We start from the raw sequence: 25,163 nt of genomic DNA, 5'->3' as shown, positions 1-25,163 counted from the left end.
TTATGCTTTATACTTTTATAAACAAAGTGAATTCAGTACATTTGGTCAGAGACACTAAGGGCTTCTAAATAACTTGCATCTTTATGGATTGAATGAGAGTCAATTCCAACAAGTGTTGGAACAAACGACACAATCTCTTCTAGTCTAGTATCCATACAAGACCCCGATTTACACGGAACTTCCAAATTCACAGTAAAGTATCAAATTAGTGGCTTGTGTAACTTGAAGCGGCGACAAGTGATTCTAATGCTTTCAAGTGATTTTTTTTAAGACTTCAGCAGAAATGTCAGTCTTACTACAAACACAAGTTATGGAAGCTGGAGGTTACGATTGGAGGCCACTGGTTAAGATGCTTCAGAACATCGACGTCTCAATCTCTTTGCTGAACATCCCTTCAAAATTAAGATCCTTGGCCATGAGTTCCTCTTCAACCTCTTCTAAGGCCCACTGATGATCCGTTATTTCCAAAGCTTCCCATTCAGCCTACAGAATTAAAAAACACTTGAGGCAGGTATTATTGAATATTATCTCCTCCACCCTCTATTTCCCATTTCATCTTTAAGTTGTTATATGCCTTTAAATTGTTCATGTTTTCTTCCCCCTTTAAATTTCTCAAATCTCTCAAAGGTGCTCAATCATACTCGTGCAATTAAATGCCTAAAGACCCTTTTCAGCTATTCTTCACATACAAGCCCATATAAATGTTGAACACAGAACATTAAAGCCTCTCATTTTGTCCATTATGCAAGATAATCACTATGAAAGGTTTAATATTGAAGAGTGCATTAAGCTCCACCCAATCTAAATGATGTCAGGTAGTCCGTGGTGGGGAATAAAGACTAACTCGAGATTCTGATGGAGACATGCATATGTGTCATTAGTGTCTCTGGATGGACATAACAGCTAAGTCTCAATAGCCAATCAAACTACTACCTTTTGTAACCATGGAATAAACTAGACCTTGTTAAGGCAAGTGCCTCTCGTTAAAACTCATTAGCATTGTTGCATCTTCCAACATTGTTAACCAAATACGTCCTTTGACTCAGCACAGAAATGATGATTGGGGGCTCTGCCTCTGAGCCAAGAGGTTCAAATCCCACCTGCTAAACAGATGTCATAATATCTCTGAACAGGTGGAGAGAAAAAGCAAAACAGAGGCAAATACAGACGGACAAGGAGGGTTGGGGAGCACTTTATCCAACCATTAGTATGTGGTAAGCAAATGCAGAAGTCCTGAAGAATCCCTATCAGATTTTATTTCTGTTTCTCTCTCCACAGATGCTGCCAGATCTGCTGAGTTTTTCCAGCATTTTTGTATTTGCATTAACTTGTAGTGATTGGCTCTCCAGCACATACACTTACCATGCACAACTTTCCCCCAACATATTAAGGCTGAGCTGAAATAATTTAACACAGATAGACATTGGTTTTGGGCATTCTGGCCTAGATGGCTAATATGGTTATCCCACATTCCCATCAATCCATGATAGATTTCAATCCCTTACACATCAATACTATATCTGCAAACAGAAGCAGGATTTTAAAGACTTGTGAGCATCAGAGCAAAATATTGTAAATGGGTAACCCTTATTTTTAAACAGTAACTCCTAATCGGGTTTTGAGAAGATTTGTAGCTCAGGTTGAGGTTTTGGATGTAGGTTTGCTCGCTGAGCTGGAAGGTTCATTTCCAGACGTTTCGTTACCCTACTAGGTAACATCTTCAGTGGGGCTTAGGCAAAGCAATGCTGAAAATTCCTGCTTTCAATTTATATGTTTGGGTTTCTTTGGGAAATGTTACCTAGTAGGATAACAAAACATCTGGAAATGAACCTTCCAGCTCAGCGAGCAAACCTACATCTAGTAACTCCTAATTGTTGAATCTCTCAAGTGGAAAAATCCTTTTCAATCCCATCCTGTCATGACCTCTCAGGGTTTGTATGATTCAATCAGGTTGCCTCTTGCTCTTCTAAATTCCAGCAGATACAACCCTTGCCTGTCCAACTTTTTCTCATTCGGCAGCCTGCCCATTCCAGGTATTTGTCAAGTAAACCTTCTCTGACCTGCTTCCAATACATTTTCATCCTTCCTTACTAAAGAGACCAATACTATACACAGTACTCCAGCATAACATCTGGTGTAGCTGAAGGAAAAACCCTACTTTTATATTCACCTTCCCTTGTAATTAATTACACTTTGTCCTCATAATGATATGCTACGTACAGATCTGTGCGCTTGCAAATTCAGTCCCAGACTCCATCTTAAGTTTTTCCTACTGTCTCATCTAATTCTTTGAATAGTCTTTCACAGAACACAGGAGATTTGTTATCCAAAGAGTGTGTGCGCCTATCTCTCACATATAATGAGGTCTGAGTGTATAAACTCCTAATAGTCTTACTAATTACTTGCTGCACCTGCAGATTAATGTTCATAATTCATGTATGAGAACACCCAAATTTCTCTGTATCTCAGAGCTTTGCAAACTCTCATCATTTACATCTTTATTCTTACTGCCAATGTGGATATTTTCACATTTCCCACATTCTACTTTATTTGCCAAATCAACAGTCTTTAATGGATTATTTCTTCTGCAATCGAATATATAATTAAAATGCATGTAAATCCACATACCTTAAATGCTTTATTTGTATCAGGAGGCATTGCCATTGCAGCACCCGTCATCTGTTCTTGCATAACGCGAGACTGGTCTGCAGCTATAAAAGTGCAAAAGGTCATTTGAATTCACTGGATTCCATGTCAAAGTGGGACAGAAAAACAGATTAAGCCATTTTCTAGGTCTATTGTGCAAATATTATGTTTCAGTTTCACCCCATTAATTGTAGAAGCATACATACAGCAATATTCTTTGTACAAGTGTGCTTTATTCTTCATGTACAATGAATACCACAAATTAATAAGGTGCTTTCAAAATTAATTAATTTCTTGCAACTAAAAAGATTTTTAAAAACTGGGAATATGTGTAAGCAAATGACTTAAAACTACAATTAATTTTCAACCCACATCACCAAACTACATCCAACATATAAACAAAGATGAGGTTAAGTTGTCTGGCCATGCCAAATTGCCCATGATATCCAGGGATTTGCAGGTTGGGTGGATTAACTACGGGAAATTCGCAGTTACAGGGATAGCTTAAGGTGGGCTGCTCTTTGGACAGTCAGTGTGACCCGATGGGCCGAATAACCTGCTTCTACACTGGAGGGATTCTATGAAAGACTGATACTCTACATTTCTTAACATTTTTATACAACTGTGAGTTGTACTCAAGGTCAAAGTTATATTGTTGAAGCTGTTGAGCACAACCACAAAATTTTGTAGTACAGTTTACAGGTTGCATTATTATTTCCCCTTTTGATACAGTTACACCCTCATCAACAATGCAACACTTCCTGCCCAATGGGAGAAATACTTTGGTCATGCCAAAATATTGATGCTACATACTAATGGTTGTTGACCGAGTCGCAAGTTTTCCATTTTATTTTCCACTCCTAAACTTGGATGCACTTATCGAGGTTGGAAATATACTACTTATGAAATAGGAGTTTTATCATTATGTAGCCAATAATTATACCACTCTTTTAGAATATTCTAATTAGATTACATTAAAAGCACCAGTTACATAATCAAATATTCATTTTCACCCAATTTTCCCTCTTCCTCAATCCACTAACTTGTTGGCAAAAATCATACAGACTAAACGTTTGCTGACTATGATAATAGACCAGGGGAATACTGCAATGTCCAGAGGCGTTCTCACAACATTTATGACTTTTCCAGCTTGAACCCAGCCTAACTTTTCCTTTTGAGTTTATATGTGGATTTGTACTGTAAAATCTGTACCGCTTTACATTACTATATTTCTGAAATGGAAAAAGAATGGTTTTAAAAACCAAGGATTCACAAAAATCACAGAATCCCTAAAGTGCAGAAAGAGGCCATTCAGCTCATCAAGTCTGCACTGACCCTCAGAAGAAACTCCACACCCCCAATTCCCGTAATGTTTACCATGGCTAACTCATCTAACCTGCACACCTATGGACACTACAGGGCCATTTTTGTTAGCTTTGCCAATTCACCTAACTTGAATATCTTTGGACTGTGGGAAGGAACCAGAGCACCCAGAGAGAGGCCTATGTAGACACAGTAAGAACATGCAGACTCTACACAGTCACGCAAGTTTGGAATCAAACCCAGGTTCCTGGTAATGTGAGGCAGCAGTGCTAACCACTGTACCACCGTGCTTGCTTGCTGTCGTATTCCTGAACATTTTAAAAAGACGTTACATGACCCTCATTATAAGTAAGTGCTGTTTACACAGCATTTGGTTCAAGCAGTTGAAGCTTAGCTACAACTGAGCTGGAGACTTAGAGGTTGAGATTTGGCCAGCAACAAGTTATTGATTGGTCTGTAAAATGGTGAAGAGTTATTGAGGATAAGACATCCTACCTGCCAATAACTGTGATTGGCTCCAATCCAGATGAACAGTTTATCAGAAGTTATCAGATCTCTAGAAAGGAAGGAGCTGAGCTTGCTCTGCAGTGAAAAGCATTTTATGCTTGAGATAGCCAGTTTATTTCTGCTCATCAGTTGCTGTCAGTTGAGACTTTTAATTTATAAGCACAAACCACTTATCCTATGCCTCTTGCAAACAAGTGAAAGTACTAAAAATGAAGATCAAGAAGAAAGCAGCATTCTAATCAGCAAAGAATCATCTCAGGAAACTGCCTTCCCAGTCTTCGCATAACACCCAGGTGTTTCTGTGCCTGTCTGTACATTTGTGTGTATACAGAGGGGTTAGAGTTTTAACTAGTAAAGTTATAAATTGGCAAGACATAATTGTTTATCATTGTTCGAATTTATTTTGTATTAAATACTAATTCTTAAGTACAGAAACTTGATCCTTGCTTTCAAAGTGACATGCAAATTGGGTGATTTTTAAAATCTTTAAATTTTGTAATGACTCCAGGTGCAACAGGATTTAATTTATAAGGCACTACCCCATTGAGGCATACAAACACAATGAGTAGTAACCCAGATTAGCAAACTCAGAGGGCAAACCAAAGCCATTGCAGGAACAATTATATGAATGGCATGTTGCCAAGGCAATCATCTGACTTCTTTTTGTCATTATTAGCTCATGAAAACAAAGCTTGTATATGTTTGGAGGGCGGGGCAGGCAGGGGAGAAGCAGGGAAGGTAGGTGAGAAGACGACACCATTATTATCCCTTCTTCAGTCTTCACTCCATCCAGTACAGCCTGATATGGACCCCTCAATAGATTAGCTCACATCAACTTCCCACCAGCTGTCCCAAGCTAAATATGATCTTTGTGGGATTTACTTAGATCATATCCGAACGTACTTAGTGCACTGAATTATCGATCTGACTCATACATGAAATTGCTGACTCATGTCTTCTCTGTGCAAACTGATAACACAGCTATTTATATCAGGAGGATATAAATTCATGCCAACTTAAAAATGTTAAAAGGTGAGTTTTTATGGCAATTCAAGTAAATGATTGCTGCACTTGTAACTATTAAGAAATTAAATTCAGGCCTAAATTAGGAAGAATTAGTATAAGCAGTTTTAATCACATCCCATTGTATACAAGTTGCTGAAATATTTTAGATAAGATTGAAAACTGGAATTTAGGCTTTCCAAACATGCTTTGAAATTTTATCTGTAATTATTTCCTCTACTCAACATGTTAAATCATGTGTGTTGATAACTAAAATATTGAAGGAACAGACTGAATAAGATGAATGATCATTTTTGCCTTGATAAAACATCAGAGACGGCTTCTGCTATTCATGAGTTCTAATCTTCCTAATTCTTACAGGCTGATATTTATTCTTCATTATCCAGATTGCCTTTTTGAAACAAGCAAAAAGAAAACTTGAAGGCAGGAAAAGACATTTGTAATTTCTGAGCTCATGAAATGCAATCTTTGGGAGATGTCCAAGAACAAATATCGGTTGCCACAAAGTGGAATCTTCTACTTCGGATTCCAAATTCCCCCTCACACATGCTCAGGATTACAAATCACACCATTATTGTAGCATTACACATGTGTTTTGCTTGTATTGAGGTCAGAGCAGGATTGGACTGAAGGTTGAGATCAGGAATTCAGCAGGCATAGCTTAAATCTTCAATGACCTCATTCAGGCCACACAGTATTCAACAAAATTAATAAGTTGGACACACCTACATCTCTTATGTTCAACTGCCCTTAGAGAAGATGCTTAAAAGACTCTTTGGCACAGCGGCACTGTACCTACCCCTAGGTAGGCCCAGGTTAAAGTCTCACCTGCTCCAGAGGTGTCATAATGTCTGAGTAGGTTGATTAAGAAGTATTTTAGAAATGTTAAAAAAGTTTAAGAGCCATGATATTCTTTTGAGAATGTGACATTCACTCGCTTGTTTGGCTAAAAGCAGCTATTAATCCAGACTACTGAATCATTAGTATTTTAGTTTACTAATTGTTTGCAAGCTTGCTGTGCATAAAACAGTCACTGTATTTTGCCTGCATGACACACCCAAGCAATTGCCTGAATGTGAAAGACATTATCACATCTTTTAAAAATGTTCCAACGTGTTGTATAAATACAGCTTCTTTATTTTGTTCTTGCTTACATATTTTTGGGTAAATAAATGCCAAAGGATCATAGATTTTTTTGAAATAAAATGCTACCAACAATCAGAATATCTTTCTCCTCCTCCTCACTTTGAAATGTGTTTTGGTGCGAGTCTGTGGTGACTGTGCATTGAGACTTCAGAACACCTGCCAGCTTCAGTCTCCACAGGCTGTTAAAAAATAGGGCTGTTGATGTGTTTTGCCAAAGACTACCAGAGAACATGGAAAATAGTTCCATAGCCATCTGTTTAATAACAGTAGTTGAGAATCGTAACATTTTTTTCAAACGTTAAGATAAAATCTTAACATTCAGATTTTATCTTATCATAATCCACAGTACACAACGAATCATTTAAAGCAGTTTTGCATGTGAAGAATCATTAGTTGTAGTGAAATCCAAGGAACAGCAATAAGATGAACTGGTTAATTTCCTTTTTAATGGTGTTGGTTAGAGGAATCTTAGCTCAGGCATTGGGAGAATTGACTATTTTCTTCAAATGATGCCACTGCATCCTTTCACGAACTTGATTAAAGTACAACAGCTAGACCATGATGCATATAATTTAGAGGTTCTGATAGGAGTCAAAGATCTCAGTTTACTAAGTTTTGAGAACCAAGTTGTGGTAGAGCCCAATGATCACTCAAGCCCAACTGTTATTTTTTAATTCTCTGTTAAAATATCCGAAAGGTACCTTAGAATAGTCTATCAACACCATATAGGATGCAACAGAAAAACTATTTTGCATTAAATCCCCCAAGAGTCATACAGCACGAATGCAGACCATTGGTCCAATTTGCCCATGCTGACCAAATATCCTAAACGGAACCATCCCCATTTGCTTCTGTTTGCCAATATCCCTCCAAACCTTTCCTATCCATGTACCTGTCCAAATGTCTTTTAGATATTGTAATTGTGCCTGCCTCTACCATTTCCTCTGGCAGCTCATTTCATACACACACCAACCTTGTATGAAACGTTTGCCCTCCGGTCCCTTTAAAATCTCTCCCTTCTCACCTTAAACTTGTGCCCGAAAGTGTTGGACTCCCCTACCTTTGGTAAAGTTACCCTACCTATGCCCCTCATGATTTTATAAACCTGTGTATGTTCACCCATCAGCATCTGCTCCAGGGAAAAAGATTCATCCTATCCAGCCTTTCTTTATAACTGAAACCCTCCAGTCCCAGTAAGATCTTTGTAATTTTTTTCTGTACCCTTTCAGGTTTGACAATATCCTTGCTATAGCAGGGTGACAAGAATTGTAATATAGCAATAAAGATGATAAATTGTGTATGCTCAATTTCAGATTCTTCCTTCTTTCTGTTCTCATCCAAATAAGACATGGCTTATTTTATTTGCTGTTCCATTTAAATTGACCAATCACAGCGCTTTTTTTTAAGATGAGCTGCATTCTCTAACAATGCCATTTAATAGTGAATTGTTAGATACATAGGTCAATGAAGCTTAAGCTTTCTTTTTGTGGAAAAATGTCTCAACTTGATTCCATTGCCTCCAAAATGTCTAATGTTCACCTATCAAAACATAAAGACTGAATTGTTAATGTTTACCATTATCTTGTCCCAGGAGTAAAGAATACATGCTTCTGAGCCCAAACACGTTCAGGAAGTACCATGATGCAGAGCTCACCCTAAGTAAAAACAATAAACAACATAATGTTAGTTTGGAAGGAGTAAACAACATTAGAAGTAAACATGACAATTTCCCTCAACTTTGTCTACCTCTTGCTACAGCAGAAGCATCCTCCTCGAGTTAAAATGTTGAATGTTCAAACATTATCAAGGCATAATCAATTATGTAAGTTTTTTTCTCTTTTTGTCTTGCTTCTATCCAGCAACACAAAACCTAATCAAACTCTCACAACTGAAATCAAATGATTTGTCACTCATGCTTTCTCTGTATATTGTGTTCTTCGAAATACTCTAGTCTCTTGACTGAAGGACAGATTTCCCTTGGGATGATTCCAGGGGCAGTGACTGTTCTAAACCTTCAATCCTGCATGGGACGATAACATTCCAGCTATGAATATGGAGCTACTCTTGATATAGCTTAGTGCTATGTTTGAATAAGCTGATGCTATTTGACAGTTGAGAAAACAAAGCACATTCAACATTCTTTTGTTCAGTCACTGGTTAACTGTATCACAGCAGATAAATTGACAGTCCATTACGTCTACACAGCGATGACCGCATTCAATGATATTACGTGGACAAGCGACAATTTGAATTTCTCCACTCTGCCACCATTAAAAAAATCTATTTGCAACTCACATAGTACATTTTACATGGATGAGTAGTGAGTATTTGAAGAAAACAATTAGAAAACAAAAAGATGTTAAAAGTGGAATTGAAGAGATAGATTTAGGAACATTAATATAAAACTCATGAGGAATTTAATGGAGTCTTGAATGACCCAATTGATCTTATTTCCATTTAAAAATCAATAAACATACTGAATTTTTAGTAGACTGGAGTCTCAAGGGTCTATAATTGACTTGCCACTTTAATTCAACATCAATTAAAACAGAGGAGACACTAAAGAAGTACTGAAGCATTTGAATGGCTAGTAGTCAGGGAAGATTTTAATATGTCCTATTTATTGTGAAAAGCGACCATTTCTAGGCATCAAGTCCTCATTAATTTCTTCTTGATCTTGTTTTCACCATAAATAACCATTCCCTCAAACACATGACCATACTTTTGTACTTTCTCCCTCAACTTTTAAAAACTGGGTTCAGCCCCTCTAATTAGCTGCTTCCCCTATTCTTCCTTGGTGGTAGAACATAAATGCATCAAAGGCAGTTCAGAGCATACTCATTAGACTGATACATTGATTGTGTGTGTTGTCTTCGGAGGACTGGTCAGATAGGCTGGGCTGGTGTCCACTAGAGTTCAGAAAAGTGAGGGGTGGCTTGATTGAAGCATACAAAATCCTAAAGTGCTTTCACAAAATGGATGTGAAAAGGATATTTCCTGTATGGACAAATCCAGAACGAGGGGGCACTCCATTAAAGTTAGGAGTTACCTTGTCAGGACAGAGATGAGGATAACTTTTTTCCCTCAAAGTTGGGTGACTTTAGAACTCTCGGCCCCAGAAGGCTGTGGAAGCAGGGTCATTGAGTATTTTTAAGTCAGAAGTGAATGGATTATTGTTAGGTAAGAGAATTGGAAGCATTTTAGGGGTGGTGGGTTACATGTAAGGTGGAATTTAAAACATCAGATCTTGTGATCTTATTGAATGGAAGAGCAGATTCTAAGGGTTAAATGATCCACTGCACCAATTTCACAAGTTTGTTTATGTCTGCTATTTCTCATTAAAATCGATCTTTATTTCTGTAGTACTTGTGATTCAAGGAAAAACATTTTGAGCACCTTATGGGGATAATAAGAGGTGAATACTAAGGAGGAGATGGCTGGATGCAGGTGCAAAAGAGAAGGATTTAGGAAGAGAACTTAAGGCGTTGAAGGTATATCTACTGATAATCCAGAACGAATAATAGTTTGTCAAGAATGGAGGACATGTTTAGATCATAGCTGGAAGAAATTGTCAAAATGAAATGCAAGATTTGAAACAATGTTAATATCAAGTCCATTACATCATTAACATCGAGGATAAATAGGTGACAGTGTTAATTGATTGTCTTTGAATACATATAAAAAGGGAAAAGCTGGGGCATGGTGAGTGGGGTCAGAAGATTTGAGATACAGTTTGTTCGGCAAATAAAGTTACTGTCAAGGAAAAGCATTATGTCTTGCCTCTCACTTTACGATCAGGCTTGGATCCAATTATCAATGAGGATGCTGTTCTAAGCCAATAGGTCAGCTATTTTAATATTTACCTTTGGGTCCATTAACATAGTGAATGATACAGTAATTAGCCTTTTACCCCAGAAGGCTCCATTTCTTAAGTCTTACGAAAGTTTCACTGATTTTTTTCAAAAGTAATTGTTAAAGTATGTACAAAAATGATATTGAAAGCATCAAGGATAAGTGTTGACTGGCACTTTCCCGATTCTTGACTTTTCTTACGCATATTTGTCAACATACCAGGAAGCATCCAGTGAGAGTAGCTCAATTCCCTGCTGTAACATCGGCTTAAAACGCAGCGTCAAAGGAAATGGAACTTTGGCTGAAGAGAAAAAAGAAATGCTTTATTTGCAAAAACATTCCACATTTGATTTTCTGAACTTATACCTTGAATCTGTTGGTATAAAGGTTCTTCCCCACTGATATCAGACCTATGAACGGACCTTTCATATTAAAGAGGATGTTTCTCTGTAGCCACAACACTATTTTCTGCATTCTGTTCTATTACTGATACTTACGCAAGCTTTGATTTGTCTGGTTAGCACACAAAACAATACTTTTCACTGTATCAATGTACATTTGACAATAACAACCCAAGTAAAAAAATCTTGGCATTTGGACTAACATGATCTACAATTGTACATTCCCTTTGCATTAATAAGTGCAATGTAATTAAATCAGTGCTTGGAACAGTTGCATGAATTTCCACGCAACAGTCATGATAGAGAAATTGCAGATTGAAGTCAAGATAACTGATGGGAAAATCCATTGAATGAATATTTCCTAAAAACTAAAATTCAGAGGGGACATGACTCAACTTCCCATGAAGGAATAGGAAAAAAGACCATAGAGATTGGACAAAATTTATCCTGTAGGGCAGTGAATATTTTGAAAGTTTGAAAAACTCACCTGAGAACTTACATTAACAGAACGTTAAAAGATTTTAACAGTGGAGGTAGGTCTATGGGGTTTAGAATCAGAGAGGATTGAGAACCATAGCAGGATTTGTAGATGAAGACAAGAATTTTAAAAGCAATGTACTAAGTAGTGGGTGCCAATGTAAGTAAGCAAAGATGATAATAATGGGTTAAGTAAGATTTGGCTTAGAACATGGCACAAGCAAGTTGAGCTTTGGATGAACAGTATGTTCATATAGGGTACAGAATGTAAAACTAACAAACATTAGAGAAAAACCAAGTCCAAAGATGTCAAAAATATGGATGTGGGTTCCATCACAGAGGCTAACTACAGATAGATAATGTTACAGAGGTTGGATAAGTGGTCTTTGTGTTTGGTAAGAGATAGGAGGTTGAACCTCAGATGTGGGTTGAAGATGGTCTTAAAGCTCTGCAATGTACTGGTTTGAACAATGCAGTCATTACAAGAGATTGGAATTTTTAGTTTCTGTTCCTCAATACTCAGTTGGAGAAAACTGTCTTAGCGATATGGGAAAAGGAGGTTACTTGCAGTTGATGGTTGCCCAAAGACATTAGGAATCAGTTTAAGTACATCATATTAACAATTAAGTTTAGGTACCACAGTGCTACAGTGCTTTACTTACTAGTAACAAAACCAGAGAAGGTCCAGTTGATCCAACCACCAATAAGGATCATAGGAAGTACATTGGTCACATTGCCCTTCATCATATCCATCACCATAGTGGGGTCTGAAAATATGAAATGGAAGTTAATAAGCTTTAGCCTCATCTCCGGGTGCTTCAGTTTCTTCACACATTTCCAAAGGTATGCAGGTTAGGTGAATTGGCCATGCTAAATTGCCATCAGTCAGGGGTAAATATAGGATAATAGAATAGGGGAATGGATCGGTGTGGACTTGTTGGGCCAAAGGGCCTGTTTCCACACTTTAGGGGTGTCACGGTGGCTAGCACTGCTGCCTTACAGCGCCAGGGACCCAGGTTCAATTCCCACCTTGGGCGACTGTCTGTGTGGAATTTACACATTCTCCCCGTGTCTTCGTGGGCTTCCTCCGGGTACTCCGGTTTCCTCCCACAGTCCAAAGATGTGCAGGTCAGGTAAATTGGCCATGCTAAACTGCCCACAATGTTAGGTACATTAGTCAGGGGCAATGGGTCTAGGTAGGTTACTCTTCGGAGGGTTGGCGTGGACTTGTTGGGCCGAAGGGTCTGTTTCCATACTGTAAATAATCTAATAAGCAAAAACCCTTGCTCAGGTACCATTTCTACAATAGTTGGGAGCCATGTGGCACATCCCCCATGTGAGGTAAAAATCGATCATTTAAAATAATATGATTTTGTGGTAAACAAGGGGTATAGATCAACATTCTACAATTTCACATGGAAAATTCATAAAAAATCAAAGCTGACATTATAATACAATGTTGAGAAAATTCTACATAGCCTTTTGCATGTGACATTAAATAGATGCCTCATCTGGTCCCTCAAGTGGATGTACCATTTTGAACAGGAGGAGGGGAGTTACTCCCTTGACCTGACCAATATTTATCCAACAATCAACATTACCAAAACAAATCATAGGGTCATGATCATACTGCCGATGGTGGGACCTTGCTGTGTATATTGGCTGCTACATTTTCCACATTCAAGTGTGACGATTCTTCAAAAGTACTAAACAAAAAAAAAACTGCAGATGCTGGAAATCAGAAACAAAAACAATGTTGGCTCTCCACAGATGCTGCTAGACCTGCTGAGTAATTTCTGTTTTTTTCCAAAAGTATATCACCAAAAAGCACAAAGTGATGTCTGGTGGTATCATAAATGCATGTCCCAATTAGTATATTGTCATAATGCATCATTCTATAAAAGTCCAGTTATTAACTCTGTGATATATTACTGAAAACAACAAAAATAGAAATTGCTGGAAGAACTCAGCAGGTCTGGCAGCATCTGTGGAGAGAAAGCACAGTTAACATTTCAAGTCCATTGAGCCTTCTTCAGAACTGAATGTAGCTCGGAAAAGGTTGGTATATATGCTGAAGATGGGGCGGAATAAACAATAGCTGGAGATGGAGCTCAGACTTAGAGAACAATAGTTGGGAAGACAAAGAAATAGGTAAAGGTCAGCCTGGGAGAATGAGTAGCTGCTAATTGGGATGAATAAGTTGAGGAGGGGAATTTGCTCCCCCCATCCCTATCTTCACTGTGACTTTATGAATCCAGATTTAATAAAGACAGAAATGTTGGAAGCAAAGCAGATCCATCAGTGTTTGAAGAGGTAGACATATGTTGAATGTGTCAGCTGTAGCTTTTTTGAAATGCTGGACTTGGTGCCCTTTTTTTAAGTCTTTATAGAAATCAGGATGATTTCAGTAAAAGATTCCAAGACATTCTCACCACAAACTGGGTAAAGGATGATGGAAATTTAATGTGAGCTTCAAAGGACAAAAACAACCAGTGACTACCGAACCACTTTTCACTCTACTGCTGTCGGATTCTTCAACTAGCTTAGTTATGGCTTTTTAAAAAATTTACACATTGTTAAGAATTAGCATTTACAGTCGCTAAATCTCAAGAACAGTCACCATTATTTTCTAGGCAATGTGGAAGGCAACTGCAGGCTTTACAAGGTTCCATAAACTAAAATCGGATAAATGATCAAATTTTCTTTGTGGTGGTGGTGGAGAAGAGACCATGGTCTAAGGTCTTTATGAATAATAACATCGGTCTGTTCAGTTACCAGACCCTCTCATTGCTTTTCAATGTATGTAAATAATATCTTACAAGATTAAGAAGAGCCTTTGGTTTTTGCAAATACCAATGTTTTGGTTTTCTTGATACGCAAGGACTGTACAGACTGCTTTTGAATTGTGAATGTAGAAAAAGATTTTATGAATATAGTATATTTTTGCAATAAAAAATTGGTTAATGTAATGAGTGCACTCCTCTTTTTCAAACATTTCTAAGGCATCCCTTACAGTCACCTCTGTTTGGATCTCCCATGAAAGAGATTACATACCCTCCAAACAAAGGGTAAAAACACATTACCGGTCATGGGGGAAGGAGGAACAACTTTTCTCTTGGTCTTCTTGAAAAATCCATCATCTGGGTTGTTAAAATAATATTTCCTTGTTAGGAAGGACTGGAAATTTAAAGAGAGAGAGTCAGGTCAAAGTGTAGACTGTAAGTACACGAGAAAAGCAAAAACCGCTCATTAAAAATATATAGCAAGAATCCAACCTACACAGAAATTTGAATACAATATGAAGGTATCGTGTTTCAATCCAGATCTGGTACTTCGATTGATTACATAAAATCATTACTTTCCTTTATCCTGAAAATGAAATCTTTCAGTAAAAACCAAATTTATCTGAACTATTCAGGGAAGGCCCTACAGTTTTTTTTGGGAGTGGGGGAGGGGGGAAAAGATGTGGGGAGAAGCTAATTGTACAAGGGTATCTGTAATACATTTTAAGTATCTTCCAGTGGCCTACTGCTCAACGCATCTTGAAAAGAATAAGGTGAGCATGTGGTCTTTGTGGCTTTGTCAATCAGTGCAACCACAATGAAGATGTTGCATGTATGGCCACTAAGTGAGAAGAGGATTGGTTTGCTTTGATATTTTTGAACAGCTGTTTGTGTGCAACAGTCAGATTCCAAGAGGGGGGGGGGGGGGGGGGGGGGGGGGGGAGGTCGTGTGAAACTGGAGAACTCAATGTTGAGTCCTCTGGGCTGTAGACTGCCCAGGCAGAAGATGAATTTGCAGCTTGGTTCATTGTGGCAATGGAGGGGGCCAAGGATGGTCATGTCAGAAAGGAATGGGACGGGAATTAAAATGGGCGGTGACTGGGAGGTATGGTCGGCCCCTGCAGGTCCAGTTGAGATGCTCAGCAAACCATTCCCTAAGTTTACGTTTGGTCTCCCCGAGGCAGTGAAGACCATATCGGGAGTACCTGATATAGTAAACTAAGTTGGAAGAGAGGCAGGTGAAACTCTGTCTCACCTGGAAGGCTTGTTTGGGACCCTGGAGGGAGATAAGGGGGTGGGGTACAGGTAAGTCCTGCATATCATATACTCTACATAAAAACTGAAAAGAATAAGGCCATTAGAAAGCAAAAAGAATTTGAATATTCTCATTTTTGAACTAAACAAGAGCGATTATTACAGATGCCAATACTTTTCAGGATAAAATTTGAAAAACTGATACATAAAAAAAAACAACAGGTTGAATCTTTGGACTTCTTTGTGCCTTGTAATAAGTCAAGAACTGAGGAGAAATAAGCCAGATATCTACCATTGAGACTGCAAAATGGCACATGGTTCACAAAATAAAATTTCTGTTACTAAATTTAACAATCGACGACAATGGCTCAAAACTAAACATGAGTTGAGCGTTAATTGACTCGCCCAAGGCCCAAAATGTAATTTTTGTGGGATTAAGTAAAGAAGTTAAGAGTCACCTGTTTTGGGATATATCTGCCATTTTCTCTCAAGATTCTACTTCTGATCAGAACTTGACTGCAAAAAAAATTAACAGAATACACGTTAAGTGCAAAGGAAATTGATGTTTTGTCAGAGAGATGAAAATATCAAAATTGACATAAATAATCTGATAACCTTCAAAATAATCATGCATTTTTGACATATCAAATACTGATACAGAATTTTGGTTAGTCTGTAATTTATTGAAAAATAACTTCCCTTTCTGAGCCTTTGATCAGAGAATGGCATCAAATATGAGCAGAGAAAGCGCAGGGTACACAACAGAATATGATGGTGCATATATAAAGAAAGATAGGGACATAACACTGGTTCAGTGAGCAATAGGCTTGCCATGCCAGTAGAGTCCTTTCATAAACTGTGCATTTCTAATCTTCTTGTACTCAAATTCTTTTAAGTTAGCATAGGCTCCATCCAGTGGTTGTTCTGTGTTACTTTGCACTAAAACTGAGCATAATCTTTGGAAATGCATCTTTCACTCACAAATTATCCTATAATGTGATCTTTTTCTATCCCTTTCTAAAACAACATATTAAGCAGCTGTAAAACATTTTGGGTGCCATATTTTGAGTATTCTCATGCTGAGCCCAATTGTCTCTGGAAGAATTTTCCTCAGCGCAAGTATAAAAATTTAACATTTGATATCATGCTCAAGATAAATCCAGAATTGTTTCTGTTAACTTTTGGCTGGAATTATTATACACCTCCGCAAGTTTTCCTTTAAACTGTGGCAGCACTTCAGAATCAAATCTTGTTTCAAACTTCGACCATCAAATGAGTTTATTTGAAAAAGAAGCAAATCAAAGCATTTTCCTCATTCACCCTTAAAGAAAACCCCATGTCCCACACAATTTCATGATTTCCAATTTTAGTACACTGAAATGTCACCAAAGAAATGACTAGAAGACGACCTGAAATCAGACTTTTCAGAAAGGGCCTGTTGGAAGTGCACGATCAGTAAGCTCTACACGGTCAGGAAGTCGAGATCCCATCCAGAGCAAGAGCATCGTCCCACTCAGACTGTCACTCTAAAATGTTTATTTTTGTCACAGAGTCATAGAGATATACAGCACAGAAACAGACCCTTCGGTCCAACTTGTCCATGCCAACCAGATATCCCAACCCAATCTAGCACCTGGCCCATATCACTCCAAATCCTTCCTATTCATATCATCCAGATTCCTTTTAAAATGTTGCAATTGTACTAGCCTCCACCACTTCTTCTGGCAACTCATTCCATACACATGCCACCCTCTGTGTGAAACAGTTGTCCCTTAGGTCTCTTTTATATCTTTCCCCTCTCACCCTAAACTTATGCTCTCTAGTTCTGGACTCCCCAGGGAAAAGACTTTGTCTATTTACCCTGACCATGCCCCTCAATTTTAGAAACCTCTATAAGGTCACCCCACAGCCCAGCCTATTCAACTTCTTGCTATAGCTCAAACCCTCCAACCCTGGCAACATCCTTGTAAATCTTTTCTGAACCCTTTCAAATTTCACAATATCTTTCCCAATAGGACGGAGACCTGAATTGCACGCAATATTCCAAATGTAGCCTAACCAATGTCCTGTACAGTTGCAACATGAACTCCCAACTCCTCTACTCAATACTCTGACCAATAACGAAAAGCATACCAAATGCCTTCTTCACTATCCTATCTACCTGCGACTCCACTTTCAAGGAGCTATGAACCTGCACTCCAAGATCTCTTTGTTCAGCAACACTCCCTAAGAGCTTACCATTAAGTCCTGCTAAGATTCGCTTTCCCAAAATGTTACACCTCGCATTTATCTAAATTAAACTCCATCTGCCACTTCTCAGTCCACTGGCCCATCTAATCACGATCCCATTGTAATCTGAGGTCCTTGTTTTTTTTTCTCAAGAGAGGTTGTAAAGGCAGGGGTGCCAGAGTCTAGGTTTAAGAGGCCTTTGGGTTTTTATATAAAAAAAAGTTTAACAATGGAAGGGGAGTAACCAATTCTCCCAGGTTTAAAAAAAAGAATTTTTTTTAGCTGTAGCAGTCACAACTTGTGCCAGTCCAGAAGAATTGCAAGCTTCAGTAAAGGATTCCTCGGACTTTCTCTGAAATATCTTTCTGGATGTTGTTCCCTCCTGTCTGTAAGAATCTGTGTTTAACTTTACCTTTTTGCCAAGTGGTGTGTTTATGGGATGCTACAATATTGGAACAGTTAATTAGTAATAGTTGCTGTATCAGGCCAGTTAAGATTTCCAATAGTTACGGGCGGCATGATGGCACAGTGGTTAGCACTGCTGCCTCACAGCACCAGAGACCCGGGTTCAATTCCCGACTCAGGCGACAGACTGTGTGGAGTTTGCATGTTCTCCCCGTGTCTGCGTTGGTTTCCTCCGGGTGCTCCGGTTTCCTCCCACAATCCAAAAATGTGCGGGTCAGGTGAATTGGCCATGCTAAATTGCCCGTAGTGTTAGGTTAAAGGGGTAAATGTAGGGGTTTGGTTGGTTTGCGCTTCGGCGGGTCGGTGTGGACTTGTTGGGCCGCAGGGCCTGTTTCCACACTGTAAGTAATCTAATCTAATCTAATCTAAGTTCTGCTTTCTTTTGTTTGTGTTTCAACTGTAGTGTTTAAATAAATTGTTTTGCGTAAAGCTGAGTGATTTGACCAGTTGCACCATCCCTGGAAAACCCACTTCACATCTGCCTTTAAAATAAGAAAAAGTTAGGGTCTGGGCTACTTTCTTGAAATATTTTGAGGAGGATCTGGCCTGGTCCCTAACATAAGTGAGTACATAGTTCAGGGGATTTGGTGGCCACGTGCGAGTTCAGTGCAGAGAGGAACAAGATGTTTTTTTGGCTCATAGTTTGTAAGTTTTATTTAACCATGACAACTGAAGCTGAGAATCTGGATTAGTGGTGCTGGAAGAGCACAGCAGTTCAGGCAGCATCCGAGGAGCAGTAAAATCGACATTTCGGCTAGTTGATTTTAACCCTACTGAGAATCTGGGCCCAGCACAATAGACTGACATCACAGGTGCATTGGATAGTGATTGCTTCTAATTTGACTATTATAGGTTATTTTGGGATTGAAGTTAAGAGCGCAAATATTTACAGGCTACAAACTAAAAGACAGTTTAAAATATTTTTTTTAAATCAAGTAAAGAACTAAGGAATTAAAGTACAGAACCTGGGCCAGGTGATGTGCTGCATGATGTGGCAGCTGGTGGACCCCACTGTGGTTTATAGTGACCGCATTTGTAGCAAGTGCTAGTTGCTTGAGGAACGCGGCTCAGAGTTGACAAGTTGTAGTCTGAGCTTTGAACACTGCGACACATCAGGTGGAGGAAGAGTAATCTGGATGCTGTGTTTCAGAAGGTAGTCACACTTCTTAAGTTAACTACCTCAAGTTTGATCAGTAGTCAGAGCTAGGAGGGTGTGAATGTGAGCTAGGCAGGTCGAGGGATCCAGGAGGTAGTGCTGAACGAACCTCAGCCCTTGAGATTGTCTAAAGGTTTGAATCTCTTGCTCCCTTGTGAATTAGAGTGGGAGCTGTAGGAAGGATGAGCAAGCAGACTAGAGCACTATGGTACAGAGAGCCATTCAAGAGGGAGGAGAAAAGAGAAATTTAGTTGTAATCAGGGAGAGTAAAGTCAGGGAAATAGACACTGTTCTCTGTGGCCAGAATAGAGAATCCAGAACACTGTGTTGTCTGCCTGGTGTCCGGATTCAGGATATCTCATCTAGGCTGCAGAGGAATTTGGAGGGGGAGGGGAAGATCTGGTTGCTGTGGTCCACATAGGTATCAACAATACAGGTAGAAAGAGGAAAAAAGAAAGGGATTCTGTCAAGGGAATATGAGCAGCTAGGAATTATAAAGCAAAACCAATAAGGTAATAATCTCCAGATTACCACGTCAACCAGGAGCAAACTGGCACAGGGTCAACAAGATTAAAAAGAGATAAATGCATGGTTCAGAGATCGGTGTGGAGAAACGAGTTTGAATTCATGTGACATCGGCATCAGTACTAGGGAAGAAGAGAACTGTCCCTATGGGTCAGGGTCCACTTGAGTCATGCTGAGACCAGAGTCATATAAGTAGGGCTGTAGATAGGGCTTTAAACTAAAAGAATTGGGGGAGGGAGGGGGTCAGTTGCATGGAAAATTATAGAAAAAGTTGGGGGGGGGGGGTTTGCTCAGACGTTCAAGTTTTCAGAATAAATGATGGAACACAGGATAAGAAAAGGGTCAGGAATCTAATTCCAGGCACAGCAGATTATGAAAAGGGGGCAGTCAATGCAGGACTGAGGGTATTTGTACTTAAATGCGTGCAGTATATGAAACAAAGTAAACAAGCTTACAGTGCAGATTGAAATTGGGGTATGATGTTGTAGGTATCACAGGTGAGGCTAAAAGGGACTCAGAGCTGGGAACTGTATATCCAAGGATAAACAGCCTCTCAAAGGAGAAGCAAATGCACAGAATGGGTAGTGTTGCCTTGTTAGTAAGAAATGAAATTAAATCGACAGGAAGAAGTGACACAGAATCAAATAATCTGTATGGGTAGAGTTAAGGAACTGTAATGGAAGAAAGATTCTAATGGGAGTTATGTACAGATCTCCAAGCAGTAGTCAGGATTGGGGTTGGGGGTGGGAAGAAAATAAATTAGCAGATAGGAAAGGCATGTAAGAAAGAACATACTACAATTATCACAGGGGACTTCAGTGTGGAAGCGGACTGGGAAAATCAGATGGTTGTGGATCTCAAGAAAATGTCAAGTTTTTTTTGGAGCAGCTGGTGGTAGAGGCCACTACTCCACAGGCAATTCTGGATTTAATAACATGCAATGAGGTTTAGGGAGTCGAAGGTGAAGGAACCCTAAGGGGCAATGACCATAATAGGACAGAAATCACTTGCAGTTTGAGAAGAATGAATCAGGTGTGATCGTATTGAGTAAAGGTAACTACAAAGACATGAAAGAGGAGCTGTTGTGTGAAGAGACAGACTTGAGGGGCCAGCTGGCCTAAACCCATTTCTTATGCTGTGATACAGGAGCAACTTTCTTGTGTTTGCTTTACTGCCAGCCACTTAAAAGTGTCAGTAATATTGTCACAATCAGGCCACGAAACAGTTATTGATCCCAGAGTGAACAACACTTTGTTAGCCCTTAAATATGGAAGGATAATACCATTCAAAAATAAAGTTCCATACCATTGACAACTTAGCATCCATTCAGCATTACAAAGTGAGTTGATTCTTCAGATATCACGTGAAATTGAGGGTGAAATATGTTAATTGAACAGATTTTTAAAATCTCATCGTAATTTCCAAAGAAAACTAGAAAATTGTAACATTCCCAATTCTATCAGATTACCATTCATATCATTGGATTCTGGATTAGTGGTGCTGGAAAAGCACAGCAGTTCAGGCAGCATCTGAGAAGCAGTAAAATCTGCTCCTCGGATGCTGCCTGAACTGCTGTGCTTTTCCAGCACCACTAATCCAGAATATGGTTTCCAGCATCTGCAGTCATTGTTTTTACCTCAATATCATTGGTATTTATAAGACCATGCAGTAACTATAACAACTGCCAGATCTGATGTAACAGCCACTGTGCTTTGAGAGACCCAGGAAGGCACTAAGTATAAGCATTTTTTTATGTTTCATGAGGTACTGCATTTTGGATAGGCAAATCAGAGCAGGACTCATACACTTAATGGTAAGGTCCCGGGGAGTGTTGCTGAACAAAGAGACCTTGAAGTGCAAGTTCATAGTTCCTTGAAAGTAGAGTCTCAGGTAGACAAGATAGTGAAGAAAGCATTTGGTATGCTTGCTTTTAATAGTGTTGATGGTAGACATGATGAGGAGGTACCATGTATTGGACTGGGGTGGACATAGTTAAATACCACACAACACCAGGTTATTGTGCAACAGGTTGGTGTTGTGATTTTTAAGTTTGCCTTTACTGGTCAGTGCATTGTGTAAAGGGGTTGGGAGGTCATATTGCAACTGTACAGGACATTGGTTAGGCCATTTTTGGAATACTGTGTGCAGTTCTGGTCTCTGCTATAAGAAGGATGTTGTGAAACTTGAAAGCGTTCAGAAATGATTTACAAGGAAGTTGCCAAGGTTGGAGGGTTTAGGCTCTAAGAGGGGCTTGAAGGAGGGGCTGAATAGGCTGGGGCTGTTTTCCCTGGAGCGTCAGAGTCTGAGGAGTGAGGGCATAGAAGTTATAAAATCATGAGGGACATGCATAGGGTAAACAGACAAGGTCTTTTCCCTGGGGTTGCGGGGAATCCTGAACTAGAGGACAAAGGTTTAGGGTGAGAATGGAAAGATTTAAAAAGGACCTAGGGGCAACTTTCTTCACGCAGAGATTGGTGCATGTATAGAATAAACTGCCAGAGGGAGTGGAGGAGGCTGATACAATTACAGCATTAAAAGGTATCTGGATGAATAGGAAGAATTTATAGGGATGGGCCATGCGCTGGGTAATGGGACGAGATTAATTTCAGCTATCTGGGCAGCATAGACAAATCGGACCTAAGGGTCTATTTCCGTGCTGTACATTTCTATGATCCTATGACAGAGGTTGGACCAACCAGTTTCCTGTCTACTGCCTCCCTCTCACTTCTTAGAACATAGAACTGAGTTGGACCAAAGCGTTTGTTTCCGTGCTGTACAGCTCTATGACTCTAACTGAACTATTTCAAGGTGTCACAATACAACAGTTTAGTACAGATTTCACAAGCTGGGCATGAGTTTTCATGAAACAACAGCACCAAGTAGAAGATTTGAATGTCTGACAAAAATCACCTGTTGGTAAAGTAGTTCACCTATCTCAGATAACGATGGTGGCTACACATTTTGACTAGAGTACTTTGAGATCCTGCCAATAATCCAAATTTAAAAAGTCAAGCACGTTAAAAAGTACGCTAACATACTCAAAACCAGTCCAACATTTAGTTCAACTGCATAAAGAACATCTTCCCTCCACTGTTAAGAGTTCAATATTAAATACAAGCATCAAATAAGCTTTCAAAATAAACTAGTTCCATACATTTTCATACTACTCACATGAAAGTATTTAAGCACTGTATAAGAGCTATAAGATAAGACCTGAATTGCAAGCAAAAAATAGGACAATATCATATGAGAGAAAAGAGAGACAGAAAGGGAATACAGAAAAGATTAGTTTTGAGAGGCTTTAGAATACAGAGAAGAGATAACAAGGCAAAAGTATTCATGAACTAAGTCCCAGAGAAAAGAACCATTGTAGCTGAAATATGACCAGAAAATAGTAAAAAGAATCAAAGAAATGCAATTACTGATTGAGTCTAGCTTCATTGTTTTCTTTTCTCACATCACTCCCAAACTGGATAAATTGCAAGCAAGTTTCATATGATGTGAAATTTCTAGAAAGATGTAAATCAACCTGAAGATACAGATTTCTTTCGGTCATTTTCATGACATGTTCCATCTCCGATCAGTCCAGTTCCTGTTTATTCCGCCAGTTCATGAAAACATCAACCTGTCATTAAGTGATCACTATCACCAAGTTAGTTTTTTTAAAGATCATTCCAGTCCATGATAGATTTAAGACACTTAAATCTAACAGATAAGGGTGTTGCGTATGTAGAATGGGCTGCCTGCGGAAGTGGTGGAGGCTAGTACAGTTGTAACATTTAAAAGGTATCTGGATGGGTATATGAATAGGAAGTGTTTGGAAGGACATGGGTTGGGATATAGGTTGGGTGCTGGCAGATGGGATTAGATTGGGTTGGGATATCTGGTCGGCATGGATAAATTGGACTGAAGGGTCTGTTTCCAAGCTGTACATCTCTATGCCTCGATGACTCTGAGATAATGGAAGTCAAAAGTTACTTTTTATGTTGTTAGGATAATGATAAAAATGGGTTAAGTCACTCATAACTGCTTTACAGCTGAAGAAATGTTGGATTGCAAGTTCTCAATTTACTTTTGCTCATAGTGTAACGCATACTAGGAACCTACTTACTAAATAGAGTCATAGAGACATACAACATAAAAACAGACCCTTCGATCCAACTCATCCATGCCAACCAGATAGCCAAAATTCATCTAGCTCTATTTGCCAGCATTTAGCCTATATTCCCTTAAACCCTTCCTATTCATATACTCATCCAATGCTTTTTAAATGTTGTAATTGTACCAGTCTTCACCACTTCCGCTGGCAGCTCATTCCATACAAGCACCATCCTCTGCATGAAAAAGTTGCCCCCTAGGTCTCTTTTAAATCTTTCCCCTCTTACTTTAAACCTGTGCCCCTAGTTTTGGATTCCCCCACCACAGGGAAAAGACCTTGTCTATTTATGTCAATTAAAATTGTGAGCACTTGCTGAGAAATTATTCCACCTAACTTGGATGTTTGTAATTACTGTTTTTCATTCAGATTCTATATTCTGTGAATACTAATCAACATAGTGCACAAACAATAACTAGTGTTCATGCAACACAGTAGCAACATCTGCAGGGCTATGAAGTATCTTACAAAGTGGAGGGCAGCAAAGGGTGTTTACAATTCCAGTGAGTCCTGATCCCAGTTTGCTTTTGTCACCCAAACATCGACAAAACATCCAAAGCTCATCTCAGGCTGACCATCGCTTTTCCATTGTGCACGCTGCGTGTAGAACAGCTTCTTTTCACACAGCTCCTCCAAACTACTCCCCATGTGTATCTAGGCAAAGTTAGACTACAATCAACTGTGCTTCAATTACTGAGCACTTAATACAGAAACCCCAGGCGAAAACCAAACTCGCCATTCCTTTCCAACCTTTTCACGGGTATTAATGTTTAAGTTTAATAAGTTTATAGGTGACATTCAAATGTCAGAAAAGCGAAATGGCAAATAAAACAGGAGACATTTTATTATTTAAACGCAACACTGGAACATTCGGCCAAATTCACTCGAAATAAAAGCTTGCAGCGTAAAGTCAGAAATTCAATTAATCATGAAATTATTTTTGACAATCATGACAGAGCTTCTGGGAAAGAAGATGGTCTCCATGGAGATGGGGGTGCTGGCCATTGGATGGGTAGAAAGCAATTGAGCTACCTGTCAGAAACCTGCTCCTCCGTGAGTTTCTTGTCGCTCTGTAAGAGAATGGAGATATAATGCCTGATCAAGCCCACGAAGAAAGTGATGAAGACGATGGGCAACACGACCCAGAGCCTGATGTTGGAATCCAACAGCAACTCCGGCTCCGCCATATTTCGCCGGAAATGACGTACTCACAGCTCCAC

The 25,163-nt window shown here is 39.1% G+C and overlaps 1 protein-coding gene across 1 annotated transcript; it reads right to left on the bottom strand.

The window, feature by feature from the left end:
• On the bottom strand, positions 1 to 25,163 carry emc3 (ER membrane protein complex subunit 3). Its single transcript, XM_043707674.1, has 8 exons — positions 24,976 to 25,163; positions 15,871 to 15,928; positions 14,459 to 14,552; positions 12,038 to 12,142; positions 10,717 to 10,798; positions 8,221 to 8,300; positions 2,629 to 2,711; positions 1 to 483 (listed from the first exon to the last, which is right to left on the bottom strand). Exons 1-8 carry the CDS (start codon positions 25,128 to 25,130, stop codon positions 355 to 357), a joined length of 786 nt encoding a protein of 261 aa, XP_043563609.1. The 5' UTR covers positions 25,131 to 25,163; the 3' UTR covers positions 1 to 354.

The sequence above is a fragment of the Chiloscyllium plagiosum genome, chromosome 18 (assembly GCF_004010195.1).
Source record: "Chiloscyllium plagiosum isolate BGI_BamShark_2017 chromosome 18, ASM401019v2, whole genome shotgun sequence".
Classification (NCBI taxonomy): domain Eukaryota; kingdom Metazoa; phylum Chordata; class Chondrichthyes; order Orectolobiformes; family Hemiscylliidae; genus Chiloscyllium; species Chiloscyllium plagiosum.
Note: the sequence above shows the minus strand (reverse complement) of the source record. Positions and strands in the feature narration are given on the sequence as shown.

Bases quoted from the DNA above. Each gene is read 5' to 3' on its own strand.
- emc3 (XM_043707674.1), bottom strand. From the start codon at position 25,130: ATGGCGGAGCCGGAGTTGCTGTTGGATTCCAACATCAGGCTCTGGGTC. The intron at 14,553-15,870 runs GTGACTCTTAAC...TTAAATTTCCAG, and splicing joins GCAGATATATCCCAAAACAG to TCCTTCCTAACAAGGAAATA. The intron at 12,143-14,458 runs GTAATGTGTTTT...TCATATTTTCAG, and splicing joins TCCTCCTTCCCCCATGACCG to ACCCCACTATGGTGATGGAT.